The 19,891-nt window shown below is 38.0% G+C and overlaps 1 protein-coding gene across 4 annotated transcripts in view; it reads right to left on the bottom strand.

Moving 5' to 3' along the window:
* Positions 1–19,891, bottom strand: part of CNOT6 (CCR4-NOT transcription complex subunit 6) — a 41,145-nt gene that overhangs the window by 6,826 nt on the left and 14,428 nt on the right. For 3 of the 4 annotated variants that reach the window (XM_044454250.1, XM_044454249.1, XM_044454248.1), the window contains 10 exons: positions 14,555–14,668; positions 11,478–11,664; positions 9,425–9,510; positions 8,859–8,963; positions 8,708–8,776; positions 7,374–7,531; positions 5,152–5,306; positions 3,349–3,503; positions 1,576–1,806; positions 517–719 (listed from right to left, as the gene is read on the bottom strand). In XM_044454250.1, coding sequence (XP_044310185.1) covers positions 517–719; positions 1,576–1,806; positions 3,349–3,503; positions 5,152–5,306; positions 7,374–7,531; positions 8,708–8,776; positions 8,859–8,963; positions 9,425–9,510; positions 11,478–11,664; positions 14,555–14,666 — 1,461 coding nt within the window. In that variant the 5' untranslated portion in view covers positions 14,667–14,668. Of the gene's footprint in view, positions 1–516; positions 720–1,575; positions 1,807–3,348; positions 3,504–5,151; positions 5,307–7,373; positions 7,532–8,707; positions 8,777–8,858; positions 8,964–9,424; positions 9,511–11,477; positions 11,665–12,246; positions 12,346–14,554; positions 14,669–19,891 lie in introns of those variants that run through there. The other variant, XM_044454251.1, reaches the window with a different exon arrangement.

The raw sequence follows: 19,891 nt of genomic DNA, 5'->3' as shown, positions 1-19,891 counted from the left end.
TGCATATGCCAACAATCGTTCCTTCTATCTCTGTCCAAGCTCCTTCATAAAGTTTCTTTATGCAGGGTTTGCATGCTTAGGGTTGTGACAATCCCTCGGAAAACCACCTGCTTCTGTTCATCGGACTTCTTTCTCATGCTCAGACCTTGCTTAGGAAACAAACTGAGCTAGGAGGATGTTCGTCAACACTCACAGAACTCCTCTTGCACAACCCAGCAACCTTCCTCTGTAGCACGTGAGGCACAGACCAAGCCTACAAGTCACATGCACGGAAGAGGGATATGGCTTATGTGGCATTCATATGCACTCAATTCCAGATGGGTGCCCATGTGAACAAATGTTTGATGCGCTCAGCGTCAAATATGGAAAGTGGACCAGAATCCAGGCAGTCGAGTTGAAGGAATCTGATGGCTTAGCAGCCCGAAAACAGATTCCTCATATAGCCCCATGCATACTATTCTAAATAGACCCCAGAGCAGGAACAATACTAGAAGAATGTTTCAACTGACATCTTACCTTGAAATCAAATGTGTAATTTGTATAAGGCATTAGGCCATTCTCATAGGCACTCTTCAACTTGAAACCATGAGTGATCCTTCCATTGGTTGTCCCATTTTTCCCATTACAACTGAAGTTAGTGAGACTTTCATTATATCTCAGTTCCTTAAAATCTTTGTGGTTTGTTTCCACGCCACCAGTGCTCAAATATTCAACCACACCTGAGAGAGAAAATAAGACAGCACCATACTAAGCATGCTGTTGCTCATAGTAGTACTGCAACCAAAGCTAGTGTGCTATTCCAAAGATGCTGCCACAATCTGTTTTTAACTACCACATGGGCCCACAAGGGATTATTTAGGGCTAAGACAAACATACTAAGAATAGAAAAACAGACTATGAATACTTCCAAATAAGACCTTTATCATATCACTGCCCTGCCTTATTCGGAAAATTTTACAAGGGATGCAAAAGGGATACTCTGCTTTGTGACCTTCCTGAGCATTCCAACTGCTTGTACCATCTTTCCCTTCCTGCAGAAATGTTATTAAGAAAAAACAAAACAGCTGCACAGCGCCTTCCACCTCTTAGTGCCAGGGGCCTTCCATCTGCAAGCAAAGCAAGATGTACGCCACCACTGAACATTCATGTATTTATGCAGTGATCAAAACAATTCACACGCATCAGTAATCCTTACAGCAAACCTTTAAGGTAGCTCAGTATTATTATCCCCATGTTGCAAATGAAATGCTGAGGCTGAAAAAAATAATGGTTCATGAGATGCTTAATAGGAACTTCCTGGTTCACGCTGCCTCTTAGTCAACACAGGGTTAACACCTTTAATTAGTTCCACAATCAGAAAGTATTACCACAAAGAAAGAAGTTTTCTTTCTTATCAAAAAGAAGTTTATCACCACTCAGGTGAACTCTCCTATGATTTTCTTAACTGCCACCTTTATAGCTGATGCTTTCCTACCATAGGGCTTGAAGCATATATCTCCAAATTCAGTACAGAAGAAAATCCCTAAAAGTCTTGACTGCAGTTTTAAGAATTAAATTGAATATGGTTGTGTTTACCAGAATCTGGCAGAGAATTTAGATCTGCACACAGTACAAGTGGAATTGTAGCATGGTCTCCTGAAATTCCAGGCTTGAGACTCCGAGAGGCTTTGTCAATTATGTTCTTCACTTCAGAAAGAAACATCATGGTTTGCACCAGCTTCACATCAGAATACTCTGGGTCCCAGTGCATGTGTGCATTTGCTACAAGGACAAGCTGTTTGTCTGTTCCAGGGTGTGGCTTGCCAGCTGAAATGGGAAGTAAAAGAAACGTCAAGCGGGATAAATGCATGGCTTCCATGAGTAAAAACACTTTAAAAAATTTGTCGACAGATAAATCAAGTCAGCTAGTGATAATTAACATGAACCTCACATAACCAGGTTTTTTTTTAAACTCAGCCAGCCATTTTATGAGTCAAAAAACAAGGAGTTCTCTGCTCCCTCTGCTGGCTTCATTACATTATTGGTATGATAACAAATAGCCGCAGCAAATGAACAGTATCTTTAAAACCACTGGTAGCACATAGAGTTTTGTAGCAAACATGATTACACACAGAGAGAATTGTACTTTAACTGCAACATCCTTCAGTCACTGTGCTTTCTCCATTAAAGAAAAGGATATCCAGATTGAAATTCTGCAATTTGGAAAGACAGTGGCCTTGTGAAGGTGTTACAGCCATGAAAGCGGTGATGAAGGCAGAAATGGATGCACCATCAGCCCTGGACCCATTGTCATGTAACTCAGGCCAGATCCCCCAATTTCAGTGCAGTATCTGCAGTATGGTGGCTGTTCTACTATGGAGACTCCCTGTGTGATTTGCAATCTGGGAACCCTCCGCAGGTGAAGAGGCACTGTGCCGCAGAATGTATTCCTCAACACATTAGAAGCTGGGTGATTTCAAGGTAGGGTTAAACATATGCTGTTTGTTTCTGCATTGCCCCTTCATGCCAGTAATCTCTGAATAGGGCTATTGTCTGCAGTGACAAGCTGCAGACATGTTTACTTAACTCACAAGATACAGCTTCATTCAGCACCCGAGACAGTCATCCATATGATGATAAGCAGTGTTTTAATTTGCAAAACTGGGCAAGCACAGAGAGCCTTCTGGCTATTGAGCAGTATAGAAATGAAATAAACAAACACAATACAGCAGTCAAAGGAAAAGAAGCATGAGAATCATGGGTGTAAGCTACAGGCATGACTAAGGAAGGAGTGAACAATTAATTTTAAACAAATCCTTTTCTCTCCCCAAGAATCTTCACTGTTTCCCCTAATCTTGCTTTAGCCTTTAACCCTGCCTTTAAAACTACAAGAGCTTAGATTTTAAATAAATTAAAAATGGTATTATCAGGGAAAGTATGAGTACATTGAAGCAGAATGTCACCCTACATCCACTGTCACAGAAGTTATGCAAAACTCTGAGTAGGTAATGATGATGGAGAGAAAGACATTTGTGTTTCAGCACTGCTTGGAAATCCTGGGGATGTTCATTTCTCCACTGGTGTAGAGGTCTAGACAGTTTTGAAATGTGAGAAATGGCTTTTTTATCACCTCTAAGCTTGCCATATAGCCTCTGGAATTTTAGATAAATTTTCAATCATAAATTCATTTCAGCATAAAACACAGAAAGCTTTAAAATATCACTATTTCTATTACTATTAGCCTATAGATCACTATTAGCCTATAGTTACTAATTTTGTTCCATGTGATATGTCTATTCAAGTCTGGAAAGGGTTAGGGTTGCACACAGAGTGGGATTCAATCTAAACACCAGATTACTTTTTACTTACATGACATTTCTATTAATTCCTTTCGTAACTCTAACAACACAGCAACTCCAATGTTATCTTTTGTCATTACTCTGTTCAGCATTGCTTCAGATCCTTCTGAGTTTGCCATAGCCAGTTGGTTGAATTCAACAGTATGCTTCTGAACCAAAGTGAACCTTAAAACAAAAACAAAACACACACACACACAGAAATCGGAACTCCATGTGAGATTTATTCTCCATTTTATAAATACAGAAATAATACAGTAGTACTTCTTCAGTGTATAGGCAATGAGCAAATGGTAGCTTCTTACAACATACACAGCTGCAACTTAAGCTGGGTTTTTGATCAGGCAAGGGAGAATACCATTTGGTAAAATGGTAAAAGAAAACAAAGTTACCACATGTGTGCAGAGGAACATTACTACTTGAAAAATGGCTATCTTTACTCTCAATCTTAAGGATTTTTCATTATAGATGTGCCAGTTTTCAGAAACGTGCTGAATATACAACCACTGCAACATGTCTTTAAATTTGTGATCATCAAAAATGTGAAATACTGATAATACAATGGTCTGATATATATGAATTTTTAAAATGCACACATACTTTGGACAGTATGCAACACTGCCCTTGCAGTAGCAGGAATGACAGCTAGCTTGATACCCTAACTAACAACTAGCTCAAGCTAGTTCTTCCAGAACAGGAAAACGCAGGGGAAGTTGCAGAAAAGAAGTCCTAATTTCAGCTAGTTTCCAGAGCTGCACTATTAAGTCCTAACTTCCTGTTGGGTTAGAGGCCATTCCTGCTAGTGCAACATGATTTGCACTGCCACAGAGCCAATGTTAGTACGGCCTTCATATAATCATTTACTTGCCAACCGCCTACGTGTTCTAGTATTAGGATGTGCTGAACTAATCATTTATATGGTGCTTCAGAGTTCTCAAAGTGCCTGACACACAGTACATTGGTGCCCAGTCTTGCCAACACACTGCATGATGGGGGCAATTAATCCTTAGAGATTAGCTTGCTTAAAGCCTTCTGGTGCATTCATAATCAAGGTGAGGTTTAAACCAGGGACTGTTTGTACAAGCCTTATACACTAGAAAAATACTGCCTTCTAAAGAAGTATTACATTTTACTGTTAGATTTACACTGCCTTAATAATGATAGTAATACTTAACATTGGTGTAATTCTTGCAACAATCCTGTAATACTACAAATTTGGGGCAGGGAGGATTCAGCCTAAGGGACTGGCATACCTACGGCCACCCAATGAGCAGAGAGATTTGAATCAGAGATGCTCAATTTCATAGTTCAGTCCTTTAACCACTATGATACACCAGCTATCTTAGGAGCAACTCAAGTAACCTCTAGAAAAATGTTTATTACATTTTAATGTATGTTATCAAAAGGTATAGCAGTCAGATATATACATCTTTAAACATTATACAAAAGCTCCAGTATTCATACATTTTATTCACTATGAAAACTTCCATACTAATCATTTCACGTTCCTCAGGAAATGCTGGACTATTACAAAAATCCACGAATGAGAACTATATTTCTTCATATTTCATTAGTGAATGAAACTGTTGCCTTAAATAGTTGGGGTATTTCTAGATTCCCAGATCACCAACAAAATCCCTTTTTGCAAAACAAGAATGTATAATACAAAGTAACTAAACTCAGGACTACAGGAATGCCTCAGTTTTTTATTATGGAGAAAAGCTAATGCCAGAGGACTTAAGTCACTGTAGATGGGGCTAGTTTGCAATTAAAGTATTAAGCCAGCTTCAGCCACTGTAACCAACATTTTGCTTACTTTTCTGTCTTGAAAAATATTGCACAGCCATCAACATGTTTTCTTTCTTGTTCAGACATTGTCCTAGCTCTAGATTTCGGACTAAAGAATCCATTGTACCCACGTTCTTTCAATTCTGCTAAGAAGAAACTGTAGTACTGCTCAGTTTCGACCTCCTAAAATGGAAGAAAGCATACAATTACTTGAGTACCAGATATACAGTGCAACTTAAAAAAAGGGGGCTTAAATAACTCAAGATCAAGCTCTCCCAAAAGTTTGTTATAAAGCAAGACTTTAAGTTAGATCTTCTGAAAAAGTGTGTTGATAGTGTCCACAAGGACAAAGCATGGCAGAGAAGGGGAGGGAAGAGAAGCAGAGTTAAGAATTATATATTGCATTGGATCCTGACAAAGGTGCATCTAATGGGGCTGTTAGAAGCAGATGGTCCCTGTCCCTATCTCCCCTGCTGCCCAGCCGGGCCAGACTCCTGAAAAGTGGGTGGAAACAATTTCCAAAAACAGAGGTAGCAAATCCTCCTCCTTGCTTCCATGTGTAAATTCTGATTCAATCATTCAGCACTGCACAAATGAGAAAGCCTAGAAAATGGTCTGGGATCACTTGACACTGTAGTCTTGTTCAAACTAAATGGGTGTGGAACGAACTTGACATGAAGCCAATTAGCATCTAAATACTACTTATGTAAGCTGTTTAGGCTTCCTAATGAAGAAATGGGACACAATATACTGAAATGGTCACCACACTGAATTGCTGAAAAATGGTTGAACCCACAACACAAGCACAAAACAGGAATGAAGGAAGTGTGTTATCTTAATGTTCCCAAAAAGCATGCAGGTTCACATGACTGAAGGAGTGAGCCTAGCCACACAGAATTGTACCATGTGATCTGGCAAGGCAGTTCTCCACCTCCCATCTGAACAGGACATGCAGAAGCCACTAAGGATGCAATGCTATGCATGTTTAGGCAGAAAAAAGTCCGGCAGCTCCCAACGTTAGTCAGTCAACCATAGCAACTATGGAATGCTGGACACTGCACAGCCTTTACCGACAAAACATGTATAGGATTGTGCCCTAAACTAACTTCAGTAATAAATAAAAATAGTCTAGCACTTCAACAGGAAGAACTAAGTGGAAAATGGAATATGCATTTCTGTGAGATGCAAAATATGGCATTAGAACAGTCAATCATTTACAGTATAAACTGAAGCTAATGCACAGGAATAGAGACTAAGCACTGGACAAAACACAAAATGGCCACATAAAAAAGCTCAAGTTATATTCTAGCCCTGTCAAACAGCAATCAGACCTGGAGTCCACAAAACTCACACAAGATCAAACTGTACTCCTGATCATGGATGGACAACTGGGCACCAAACCCTTTTCAACAAAATCATCTTCATGAGCCAAATTATAAATGAACCACAGCATTCTGTGAGAGCACATAAAGAACTGCAATGAGAATCCTGCAGTTCTTAAATGCTAGTCATGGTATCAATTTTTTGTATAATCACAAAATAGAATTTTGTAATTCATGTGGTGCTTGCAACAATGAGAACAACAGTAAAGAAAGAACACAAGAAGGGGGAGGGAAGGGCAGAGAACCTGGGCAGAGCTTTGATCCTTTAAATTAGTTGAAATGTTATATTTTTGTACCATTTCGATCTACTGAGGCTCAACCTTCAGTTCTTGAGATACGACAGGGTATAACATTTAATACAACAAAATAGATTTTTCCTGGCTTGATGAAATGAGCATTGGCCAGCAAGGTTGACCCTAATTCCTGTTTTCTGCTTCAAGGCCTGTGTAATCCCCAGCAGAGAAGCTCTGCAACTCTTTTTTACAGCATCTGCTAGCTTGGCACATCCACTGCAGCCACATAGCCTATCTTACTAACAGATGGGATATCAAATCAATCTCTATGCAAGAATGATAAATCCGGAATTGATTCTCATGTGCTTCTTGCTATAGGGGGTGGGAATGGGAGACAACAAATATTTGGGGTTTGTAGTGCTCCTTTACCATTTCCCTACTCATCTGACTGTACTATTGCAGCTACATGAAAATGATTCTTACAGCAGAAACTGATGGCTCATTTTAACACAAAGAAGAAATACAGAAGAGCATGCTATAGTTGTCACACAGAGAACAATTACTTACACACTAAAACTGCTCAGGTTTAAACTTTAAAACATGATGAATACATAAAGAACAAAATCATTTCTCACCTGGAGACTTATGATATCAGCATTACAGCTTAAGATTTCCTGCATAATAGCCTTTTTCCTGTATTCCCAGTTCAATGCCCATGATGGGCAATAGCCATATAGCTGCCGAGTAGCATATTTATCACAGAGAACATTGTAGCACATGACAGAGAACAGAGCTGCAAAACAAAGAAATTTTCTTACACAGAGAAACACCTAATTTAAACAAATTATGACAAGGTTCATTAACTTTCAATAAACTAATCTGTTTTTGGCTTTGTCTAATCAAACCCTAATATATCACTGACAGCTGACCCTGAAGAGCATTTTTGTTTTCTTTATAGAATATAGACACCCAACTATGGGTAGCAGATCATGGGCTTGTAGGCATATCACAACAAACCACCTGAAGTTAATTAATCTTCTGAATGCTTCACATGTATTAGCTACCATTCCAAATATGTAAACCCTGGCCAACCATTACCATGGCTTCCCATGTCACACAAACCCAGGCGATGATGATGGTATGAGGGTTGTTTAATCCTTCCAAAGCCCAAACTGCCAGAGTTTTATTATATGACACGGCATGGCAAATGCCAGATAGGGCTTACATAGCCAAAGTGATTGCTGGAACATGCCACTGCAAGCTGACAGGGGTTGTGGTGATGTGCGAATTCAGCCAACATTTGTTATGTTTTGGTTGTAATAGTTAATGCTGCCGCCTGGCTTCTAATTCATTGCACTTTTCAATGTTTCAATTAAATATGGTGGCAATCAAAGTGGTTCCTTTACACTAGAAGGTTGGTATACAATGCTTTGGTATAATAAAAACTAGATTTGAATGTCTTTTGCTTGCAAAGGCCATGGTTGAAACTTCCCCCTTCAAGATCTAAAGCCATCTTATATTAGAAATTTAAAGGATTTTTCCAAGATGAGGATAGCTTTTAAATTACTAAGGAGCTCTTACTTGATTTCAACCCTAAATTAACTAAGGGTTTGTTTCATACCTGGACTAAGCCCCACTAAAATTGGAAGGATTTATTTCTGAGTAAACTCTGATCCACAGGATTGGACTGTTGAATGAGGAAATGAGTTTAAAAAGTATTTTTCTACCATGCAAATAATTTTTCAAAAAAGATTTGACAGCATGTATAAAGCAATATATTGTTCCAAAATTTAAAAGAAAATGAAACCTTTTAAGTATCAGTTTTTCCAATTTAAAACATATACCCACCATTTTACCTCTAGAATATCTACACTAGATGCTAGAAGAAAGAAGGGAACTTTAAAATGTTGTTCAGGCAACATAACTGGAAAGTCAGTAATCTGAGCACAGATACTTCAGTGCTTGCTACCTGTTGGTCTCGTTCGATCTGGTTCTTGCAACATAATCCAAGATCTAGGAGGTGGCTGTTCTGTTGAAACTATTAAGGAAGACAAAAGTAAGTATAAGATTGTATTTATTATAAAGGGCAGAAATGCATGTGCTAGAAAGTCACTACTTACTTCTTTTTGCAGTACCTGCCAGGTTATCAAGCAAGTAATTCAGTAGCCTTCTTGTTCCGTCTGGTTCCTGATAGAGATTCAGAATATCCTGTGTAAGTGGGTTCCCTGTAAAAGTGTCAGGAGAGGGAAAACGATGAGAACACAAGAAGAATATGGATCTAGATGCTTTTGATTCTAAAGCTAATATATGGGAAGCTCAGTTCAGAACACTGGAAGCAAATGATTGAAAATTTGAGACTCTTACTTCATAAAACCATCAGCACACTAGATCAGTTTGGGATCAGGTATGGGGCAAGATGAGGAAAAATGTGAGCCAATAACAGATACTTGAGGTTTATATAGGTGTGGAAAACACCAGAGCTAGTTCAGCATCTTATAAAGAGGGGAATGTCCTTTAAGAAGGAATACAGTGAACAGCACAATTTGACAGTGTTTAGTTCTTAGTAAGTCAATTCCAAGTAGTAGTTTTATTTATTACATATCAGCTTGAAAGTGATGGTTGCTGCAAAATGAAAGAAAATTAAAAATGCAGACAAAGGGCACGAAACAATAAATAAAGTTCATACCTTTCAAACCCAGTGTCTGTAATTGAAACAGTTTTCCCAGCTCAAATGGTAGAACTCGTAACAGGTTGTTATTTAAATGGAGTTCCCTATTAGCAAGTCAAATGAAGACAAAAGTAGCAAAAATATATAGTTAATTATTTTAAACTAACTAATTGTTTAAGTACAAAAGAGAATCTGCACTAAAAGGCACTTAAAAAACAATGGAAAACTGAACAGTAAGGATTAGCAATCTTGTAGAATTTAAAGAGAATATTAAACATGATGAATTAAAACAAATTGGCTAGCAAGTCTTCTAAACATAATCTTGTTAAACTATTAATGAAGAAATAACAATGGAACAACAATTTACATAGTCAGGATTACTAATGAAGGCTGTAAGGTGCTCACACACTAAAGCATTTAAACAGTAGCCAATCACATTACACGACGAGTGAACTGCTGGGTTTCTTCACCACTTTTTTGGTTTTGGTGCTCAGTTTACTGTTTACAGATACACTGAATGAAGTCTTTTAAAAAGATATCACAAACTTCTTTTGAGATATAGCAGTAGATTAAATGCATTTGGTGGGCTCTGAGATCATATTCCCACCATTGTTTCCTCTTCCCTGCTGCCAGGTTTGCTCTGGAGGGAATGCAGAGGGCAAGAGAGGATAGAAAAGTCCCATTCCACCAGTAGTATTTGTTCCACTGGCAGAACTGTGACCTTGGGTCCAACTCATTGTCTGGAATATGACAGTTTTAGGTATCAAAAAAATGATACATTGTGGGCAAAATATTTTAGACTAGATTAATTCTGGCAATGGACAATGATGACTTTTTTTTATTTTGCTATCCCTCAACTCCTTCGTCTTGAAGTAAAGATGGCAGCAAGGGTAAGCGTAGAAATAGTAGGGAACAAGTGGCAGAGCAAGGCAGAAGATGATTATTCCCTTGCCTTGCATTTTTTTAATATATAGTTTAGCTAATGGAGAATGCTGGCAGACTACCAGACACAGCCTTGCTGCAAAATTAACACCGTATTGGCATCTTTTCTTTATCTATCCAAAGGCATGCAAAGTAAAACAATACAATAACACGAAGTTGAATAGAAGATGCACACCACAAAAAACTGCCAATATCAACTCTGAAGGAACCATCAAAATAGCAACACACAGCCAAAAATGCTTAAGTGGTATGCTGTTTCTCTGGTTGTTCTTACAACAACCAAAATGAAACCACACCTTTTATACTATTGGATACCATAGCTGATGCTGCTTTTATAAAGGTTTAGCCTTCAAAACATTAGTAGTTACTATTCAGTCTTGCCATTGGTATTACCAATGATCCAACAGAAAATAGTGGCTGTTCAATATGTGGTGATTAACCCCAGTGTTTCTATCCTTATTTCCATGGGAAAAGAGTACACACAGGATGACATGATTTTATGAAGGGACACCTGAGGATGGTAAAATTGATACTTAGCAAATTTAAATTTTGAAAAAGGAACAAAAGTGGGAACTATCACAAAGGGCAATGACATCTTTTAAGTCAAATTATATTGAACTTTAAACAGCACCAAACAGCCAAGTTTACATTCAACTGAAAAAGAACTGAAGTAGAAGCCCATGCAGCAAGCTTGTGACACTTTTAGGTTCCCTTTTAAAAAAGCAATCACCTGTACTGTTGGACAGGACATGCTTGAAATTTGAGACATTTTCAGGAGTAGTCACTGCTGTATTACAGTCCTTCTCCAGGATGGCCAAAAACTGGGAAGAGTAAGTGGGCGAATGAGGCAAAATAGTGGATTACACTCCAGTGGAAGATGCTTACACACCTAACAGCCCACATTTGGGCAGAAATGATCTGGAGTATAGAATACTGGCAACCAGAACTTCCCTAAGCACCAGAAGTCTGAATTATTCCAACACAACCTGGAAAAAACCAAGTAGAGTTTCACTTCAAATTGCTAGAAGCTGACCAAGGCTGGATTCCTGATAAATCACAATACAGTATGATGCAGAAGTCTCAAGTGGCTTCACACTGGACTCACAGGTGAAAGAATCAAGCTGCTTACCTGAGTGACACCATGTTTCCGAGTTCTGCTGGCAAACTGCGGATTTTATTAGAGGACAGGTCCAAATATACCAGATTGTGAAGCTTGGCAATGTCTGAAGGAATACGGGATAAGGAGTTGTCACTGAGATGCAAAGCTGTCAAGTGGGTCAGTGACCACAACGATGAACTTAGACTGCGCACTTTCCCTGGAAGACAACAGAACATATATTTTATATCCATTCCTGCACTTGTTTATGTACTTTTACAATACAAGCAAAACAGCAAGATAATTTCTAAAACTATCTCTTGCTCTTTTGCTATACAACCAACACTAGTTTGTCTTCAATTATGTATCTTTTTTTTAAAAAAAGCTTGTTTCAACACAGCTACTTTTCCTCCCAACATTTTAACCTTCAATGAGACTGTGATCCAAAATTATTTTTACAAGCATTTCATTTTTGTAGGTACAATCCTTACACTGAGTTCAATTATGTGAGTCCGAATTATATTGTAGGTAAGCAATAAAAATGACCCATCCCATAGAGATGATAGCATAGTTATACCAGGTCATCAAACTAGCAATAAGGTAGAAATGGTCATGAACAAATTATATTCATTTAAAGAGGCCAAAAAGTAGGCAATCAGTTATTAGAGAAACTGTACATAAATGAAACACTTGGGAAGGGATAGTTTTTAATGTTTTGCATACTAATTTCAGAACCAGGAAAAGCAAACCATAGGAAAATACAGTGTATGGTACTAAAAGAGAATATAGATGTATAGCATACTGGAAATCTGGTGGAATGGTGAGAACCCAAGTATAAGTCTTCATTGTAGAAAATGTTGGACAAATATGCATATCTGAATTGCTCTGTATAGGAGGACAGCTGAAGCAGTGACAAGAGATTAACAAATTAAACAGTAAAGAAATTATCAGGTTTAGATGGCACAGTCCCAAAAATTCTTAGAACTATTAAATTGTTGACCTATTGACAAAACTTGACATTAAAATCAATCTCCATACCAAAGGCCAGTAAGATAGTCCACACACCAACATTAAAAGAATGAAACCAGGAAATTACAGTCATTACCTAGCTCAGATAAATTAGGGGAAAGCTTTATTACAGTTAGATGAATTAAACTTCTACAAGAACCAAACTGCTGAAAAAAATTCAGTATGGCTTTTGGAAAGGGAAGTTCTCTATTACCAACCATCTGTAATTCTCTTGCCATCAACAACCATGTAGGTAGAATCAGAGAATAGTAAAATTGGAAGGGGCCAAGGCCATCAGCCCCCTGCTGTTGCAGATAGTAATGATTCAGTAATTAGTAGAAGCAGGACCCGAAGTTTGGCAATAGGTTCAGAACAGACTCAAAAAAGTATTCTTCACATAATTCACTGCCACAAGAATTTCACTTTTAAAGGGGGATTAGACAAAATAATGGAGGACAGACTCACTCCACATTGAGAGGCCATATGACTCTGATACAAAGCCTGAGGAGAGCAAGAAACAGTGGGGTACTGCAGGCCTATGCCTACAAACCAGAGGATGCTCACCACATGATCCACTGGTCTGATCTGACAGGGCTCTTATGTTCTTGGGATTACATTAAGAAAGAAATGCATGACGCGCCAAACATTTACAGAAATATACCAGGCACCAGGAGAGATCGAGTGAAACTATGATGCTTCAACTTGGTTATTCAAGCAGCCCACATGACCTAAGCCAGTACTTCCTTTAATTCCAAGCACTTCTCAAGCCCCAAACCTTCCATACAGGCTATATCAATTTAAATCAAATGTCCAGTTTCCCAATCCAAATCTTTCCTGAGCAAGAACATATCAGAACTGGTCAAGTAGCATAGTCTGTAATTAAATATACCTTTTACACAGGTGTGTAATCCAAAAGCTTTAATCCTGTACCTGGCATGCCTTTTGCTTAAAGATAAGGGAAATTTGTGAAATTAAGGATTACTCACTTGCTAAGACAGTAAGCAGAAAAATGCTTAAAGAACTCTCCAGAAACACAGTTCTTCTCCAGAAAATGAGAAGATGCTTTTTTTTGCTGCTGAGAAATTCAACAGGTACCTCCCACTTCACTGCAAGCCCAGCAGAGGATTCCCATAAACTCATCAAAGCCTTGCTTTCTTCCCCCATGTGTCTTTTCACAGGTATGCACTGAGGCAGTACTAAGAGCTCTTGTGTGAATGGGAGTCCTAGGCACACCTCTTCTATACCTGTTCAACCTTACCCCTCCACTCAGTGCAAGCTATTTTTTTTACTCTTGTTCCAATTCACATGTTCTGAGAGAGGTAGGGCTGGATGTATATACTGGGTGCACTCCCTTTGCAGTTCATGGGTTCCAATATGTGTGTATGATTAGTAGAAAGAAAAGGAGTCTACTAAAATCTTCCAGATATGGGTGCTACATTAACTGCAGACTGGATCATGCCCAGAGTTTGTACAATAATACAGTATGCATGACCAACTGTGTTGTAGATATGCTTTACTTCAAAAGTGGGGGGGGGGTTTGGCACTGATAAATCCTTTTACACAGTGTTTGACATGGACCTGGTTCTGACATAATGACAGCTAACTAGTTTTAAAAATACTGGGTTGTCATGCATAAAATAGCATACTGTCACAGTGCATCTGCATCATCAACTTTACCACATAATCCACGAACAGCTCCTTTGTAGATTGTGCAACATGTTGTGTGAATCCAGACCTCTGATTTCTTTAGTGGTTAAACAACGTAGCCATTAACCCATAATAATCTGTGGCTGGGTTAACTGTCAGGTTGTTTTGCCCCTAAACCACCCAGTGGTCCAAATTTGCACATCATGCCTCACAACCTATGAAGGACCCAATTGTGGGTTGTGCACTAAAGTGAAAGAGGTGAGCATGCTGCAGGTAGCACTCATTTTTAATAGCTGGCTTGTCATTATGTAAGAAGCAGGTCACAGGGTGAAGAATTTAGTTGAGATGCTGAAAGTAATAAAAACTGTTAAACCAGCTTATTTATGTTTAATATGAAATACTTTTTAAACCCTTAACTATTTCTAGCCACTCTATTCCAGTCTTCCTTCTCTTACCACTTATTTCCAACTCTGCCCAGTGTGATTTTTTCCCATTGGCTGCTTCCTCCGAGGACATAATTGTGTACATCCTCCGTGGATCAGGTGGATCGTACTTTTCTTTGGGCATTCCTGTCAAAAATAATGAAACATGTTGTCCAAAGAAACATAACCATCTTGTTATCAAGACAAACCCTAAAAAGAGGCACTTTATTTTAGGCTAGAATGTTGTAACATACCATTTTTTGATTAATGCAATGATCACAATTGTTTCCAAACAAGTGAAGTTCTAACATGTCTCATCCATGCTGTCACTGATTGTGTTGCTGTACTAGTTACTGGTCTTGATAACTTCTGGATAAAAATCTATCCTGTAGAAATTTTCTGCCTTTGTTCTGATAAAAAATTATTTTACAATAAAATTCTACTAAGAATACTCAACTATGGTATCGAGGAGCTCCCCATATCAACTAGCCTGCTCCTTTCCATTTTGCTTGGAATTTCCACATAGCAAAAGCAAATAAAAATGTTCTGTGTCACAGAAGAGTCTTCATACACTAACTTTATAATATGTACTTCGGATATTTATAACACGGAAAACAAATAACTTAAGAGTGCTTAAGAAAAATAAACAAACAGTCCTTATCAATTCAAAGTCCTTATTAAGACCACATACAGAATGGCCATATTTCAGATTCCTGCTTTAGAGAAGCAGGAATGAACAATGACGAGGAATTAAACAAGTGGAAGGAGCATGGGATCCCAAGTTTATTGCTTTTTTTCCTCATCCTCCAAACCATGGTTTCAAGATTGTTTGAATATGACCAATGTGTTTGTTTTTCTGCACAGAGTCTACTCCACCAGTGGAATTCAATACATGAGGCCATATACAATTGAGTGCTAGTGCTAAAATAAATTACATTGCAGAAGTATAAGTAACCTCTTTCAGGAAAGCTGTCACACCAGCAAATACCACTGGCATTGAGCTAGCAGTTGCTTATGCTAGCACAACATAATTTACATTAGTGCTAGTACCCCATTAGATGCAGATCAAAATGTCTTCCAAAAATCAGCCTCCCAGGCATAAGAGGTGAAGGTTTAATAAATCTCCTGTTTTCACTGTCTGTCTAGGATCCCCCAGAACCAGGGACATGTCAACCTTCCTATAGGCCACAAGATATAGCTAGTGATCTGGGTCAGCATTTCTACATACTTAACTTAAAAGGATTTTCATCCAACTATTTCCCATTCCATGTTTCTTCTCCTCACTCCATCCCACAGTTAAGCAAAATTTTGGTATGTGTTACAAAAGGTAAAGGTAAAAAACTAAAATACATCTGAAAACTACCAAATGGCATTTATACCACTTCTTAGTTTATTTATGCTATTTACAAGAGCAATTATAACTTGATTTTGTAATGTTATAACTTATTTCTGGAAACCACATGTGTATTCATGTTATTTTATCTTCCCTTGCTTTTCTCCCCAGGCACATGGGCAATACTAAGTGCCAGATTAGAATTCAAAGTATTCTGCTGCTCAAATGTAAAAACAAAAAATTGAAGGTGGGAATTTCCCTTCATTGCTTGCTAAACAAACCATTCATCTTCTGTTCTCGTCTACCTGGAAACTGGCTCATAACATTTTAATCTTTAACTGTCTGCAATTTTCCCAGAGACCATTAGTTGCTAGAGAGATTAGAAATGCGATAGATAGATAGATAGATAGATAGATAGATAGATAGATAGATAAATAACTTAGCTATTGGTCACAACATTTCATAGGTTAAAGCTCTGCTTACTTTTCTTGTCAAGCTTACCACCATCTCATACAAAGTCAAAAATGCATAGCATAGTCCCACAAGTACTGCAACAGATGAATGCATGGATAGTTTTCAGAATTCAAACAGGTAACATTATTTCCATTGAACTTAAAACAGTCCACAGTAGTGCAAAATGTGTCAAACTGCAAAATGGTTTCAGGCCCAGCTTTAGATTTCTTCCCCACAGGGCCAAGTCAGCACCTACTTTTCCTTTTCCTTACTTTCTTCAATTCACTAGCCAGTCACATCTGGGTAACATGCTTCTTCTGGAGCAACATAAAAAGCAACTCTAAGAATGGTGTTGGGTATGCACACTGCTTGCCACTTTCTTAGCACAATTATACAAGGTTCTGTGTTTACTTTTGGAAGCATACTGCTTCTAAAACCTGGTGTTTCAACCATGCTTTAGTGCTGAAACACAGCTAAACTTTCCCACTCCTTCATCTGGAAAAAATACTTTGCTTATCAGACACTGGGGTCAAGTATATCCTTGCTAAGTATTTAATGAGATGAATTTTAAATGGACTCAAAATTGAGTTTAAACATACAGAATGAATAAGGAATATTGTTTTACAGAGTACAACACAGGGATAGGATCTGTAATCACTCCCAGTGTTAATTCCCTTGACATCTTACATCTGGCCAAAACATTATTTATACATATTTGCTCCTTCAATCCAAAATCATGACGGATTATAAAAATATACTGAGTGACAAGAGTTATAGCAACAAAGAAGCTATGCATTGTTTAATCAAGGTTTTCACCATGGTGAGAATTCTTCAGATATAGTTGAAATCTAAGTGATCACACAACCCTTTTAATGAAGGTGTCATGTGCATAGGAAAGTTATTTATCAAATTTCTATCCTGCCCATTACCCAAAATTCCTTATCCAACTCATAATAAATATGTAACATAAATATCCAAAGCTTGTTACAACTTGTTTTATACATCTTAGCAATGGTCTGAGGAATCCCCTTTATGTTATGACAGAAAACAACTCTTTACAATCAAGTAACACCTAAGAATTAGGTTGCAAGAACCTCAGTTATGGTTTATGGACACACTGTGGAGAGGAGGAGCAGGAAATGGAGGAGACCTCAGCCTCCCCTTCCACACCCTGAGGGCCAAAATCCACTGCCTAAGTGCTTTTGGACTGGGAGAAGCATGGAAGAAACCTTTGCCTCTGTATTCTTTCTGCTCTGCACAGGAAAGCCATGATCTTCCAAGGTCTGAGAGACACTGGATTGCAACTGGATGCTGAGCTCCACTTTATTATAAGACCGTCCAGAGACCTCAGTTGTGGATGATATATAAAAGTTTTAAATAAATAATAAACTTTAGTGTCTCTTAGCTTTCCTCCTCAAATATTTCAAGTCAAGTACTTGTGATATACGGAATACAAGCATTGGGACAAAAACATAACATGGAGTACTTTTCAAGCTTCATTTGCTAAATAGAAGATAAACAAACAGGCTATATTAGATCACTTTAAGGCATTTGCACTTTTCTAGAACAAATTAACCTTTGTGATCAGAGAATCAAGTTGAATTAGATTTTTTTATGCCTTGGAGTGATCAAATATAGCACTTTTATCAGGATAAATTTGAACTAGAATATGGTATGAAAATACAGGAAAAGTTTCTATAAAGAGTGGATAAAATAATGCATTTTTTAAAAAAATAAACAAGTAAGCCTTTGGATCTTTTTGTGTACAGTCTGAGCTTTATCATATTACTCTTTCCCTGGAGGAGAAACCCTATAGCGGCAGCAGGTCGCAAAAGAGACCCAGTCTGGGAATATTTTAATGAAGTTCCTCTACCTACAGGTAAGGCCTGCATGCATGCAAATTAAGCAGAGAACCATGATTTAAATCTAGTCTTACTGACTAGTGATTTAAACTGGCATTTAAATCCATTTGATTTAAATCAAATCCATCCTGTTTCCATATAATTTTCAAATTCAACACTTTCCAAAACACACAAATGTTAAACCTTTAACCTTAAAAGTCAACTGTAAGTTATATAGACCTTCATAGTCTTGCTTTAGCAAACAATGATCTGCAAAACCCACTTTAGATTAAAACAAGAACAAAAACAAAGACATGTTACTAACTTGGTTCATTCTAGATACTTCCTGTACCTGAATTAAGGTATTTCCACACTGTTTAGAAACTTGTGGTCTACACATCATCCAAAGAACGCCAGGTACTGGAGAAGTATAAAAAGAGGATTGTTGGCCCCAACAGTCAAAATTCCAGACAGGAAATTTATCTCATAATTAAGATCATTACAGGTCAAGTCTAGATTTACACAACACTGAAAGTGGACCTGCGAAAACACTATCAGAAAATTCATGAAGGACAAGGTTACCAAAGGCTACTAGTTGTGAAGGTTCTATAGGAGCACAGTAGTCAGAGTGTTGACCTGAATGCAGGAAGTCTGGGTTCTAGTCCTCCTTCAACCACAAAATGTACTGAGTGACTCTGGGCCAGTTATTGATTCTCTGCATAACCTATCTCACAGGTAGGTTGTGAGGTAAAATGGAGAGGAGAAAGATCATGTAAACAGCCTTGGATTCTTTTGGTGGAAAAAATAGTGAGATATGCATGCAATAATAAAATGTTTAAAAATGCATGCTCCACTTGTAGGGGAACACATTAAAGAAAACGCTGTCCCTCCCATGTTCCACTTCTGGGCTTCCCATAGACACTGAGATGGCCACTGTGGAAATGTAATACTAGCTGGACCTTTCCTCTGACCTGAAACAGTCCTCTAAACAAGTTGACACCTGTCAGAACAAAGGGGGGGGGGGACAGGCGTAACTCTGGGGGGAGGCTTCATGGACACAGGAATAGATACATACTATTTTGCAATACTTGTTGGTCATTCATGCCTCAATGAGGTTTTGGCTTGTGCAGCACAGTACTATAAGCAAAGAAATTTGAGATGTAGCAAAATCTTGATGCACAATAATTCTGAAACAGATTTTACTCATCAGTCTATATGTTTACTGTTAGAATACTGCACTAGCATTTACAGAAAAAGCAATGTGATCTGGGAAGGATATCTACTAAAGCAATAATAATAATAATAATAATAATAATAATAATATCAATAATATCCCTTTCTGCAGATCTCAACATTATATCAAGAAACAAAAGCTGCCCTAATAGAACCCAAGTCTAGGCACCTCTTTATAGCAGGTCTTGCTTACTAAGACTAACACAGTATTACTCATTAAAATGACATAACGGCTGCATGCCCCTTTTTCATGGCCTGAATAATGCTGACTATGTGTACATCCAAATAATAAAGCTCAATTTTTCCACTCCTGCAGCCCCAGGGAAAACCAAATATAAAGCCCTAGGAGCTAAAGAAATCCAAATGCAGATTTCATTTTTGGCTTTTAAGCCTACTCTACATACCAAAACATTAAGCATTTATAGCTATTAAATTGACTTACTGTTATGTGGTAGCTGGCAACAGGGCAACATTATCCTTATTCTGTCAAGGCCAATGTTGCGTAGTGGT

Source organism: Varanus komodoensis, unplaced genomic scaffold (genome assembly GCF_004798865.1).
Source record: "Varanus komodoensis strain SLA01 unplaced genomic scaffold, ASM479886v1 scaffold7_3, whole genome shotgun sequence".
Taxonomy (NCBI): Eukaryota; Metazoa; Chordata; class Lepidosauria; order Squamata; family Varanidae; genus Varanus; species Varanus komodoensis.
Note: the sequence above shows the minus strand (reverse complement) of the source record. Positions and strands in the feature narration are given on the sequence as shown.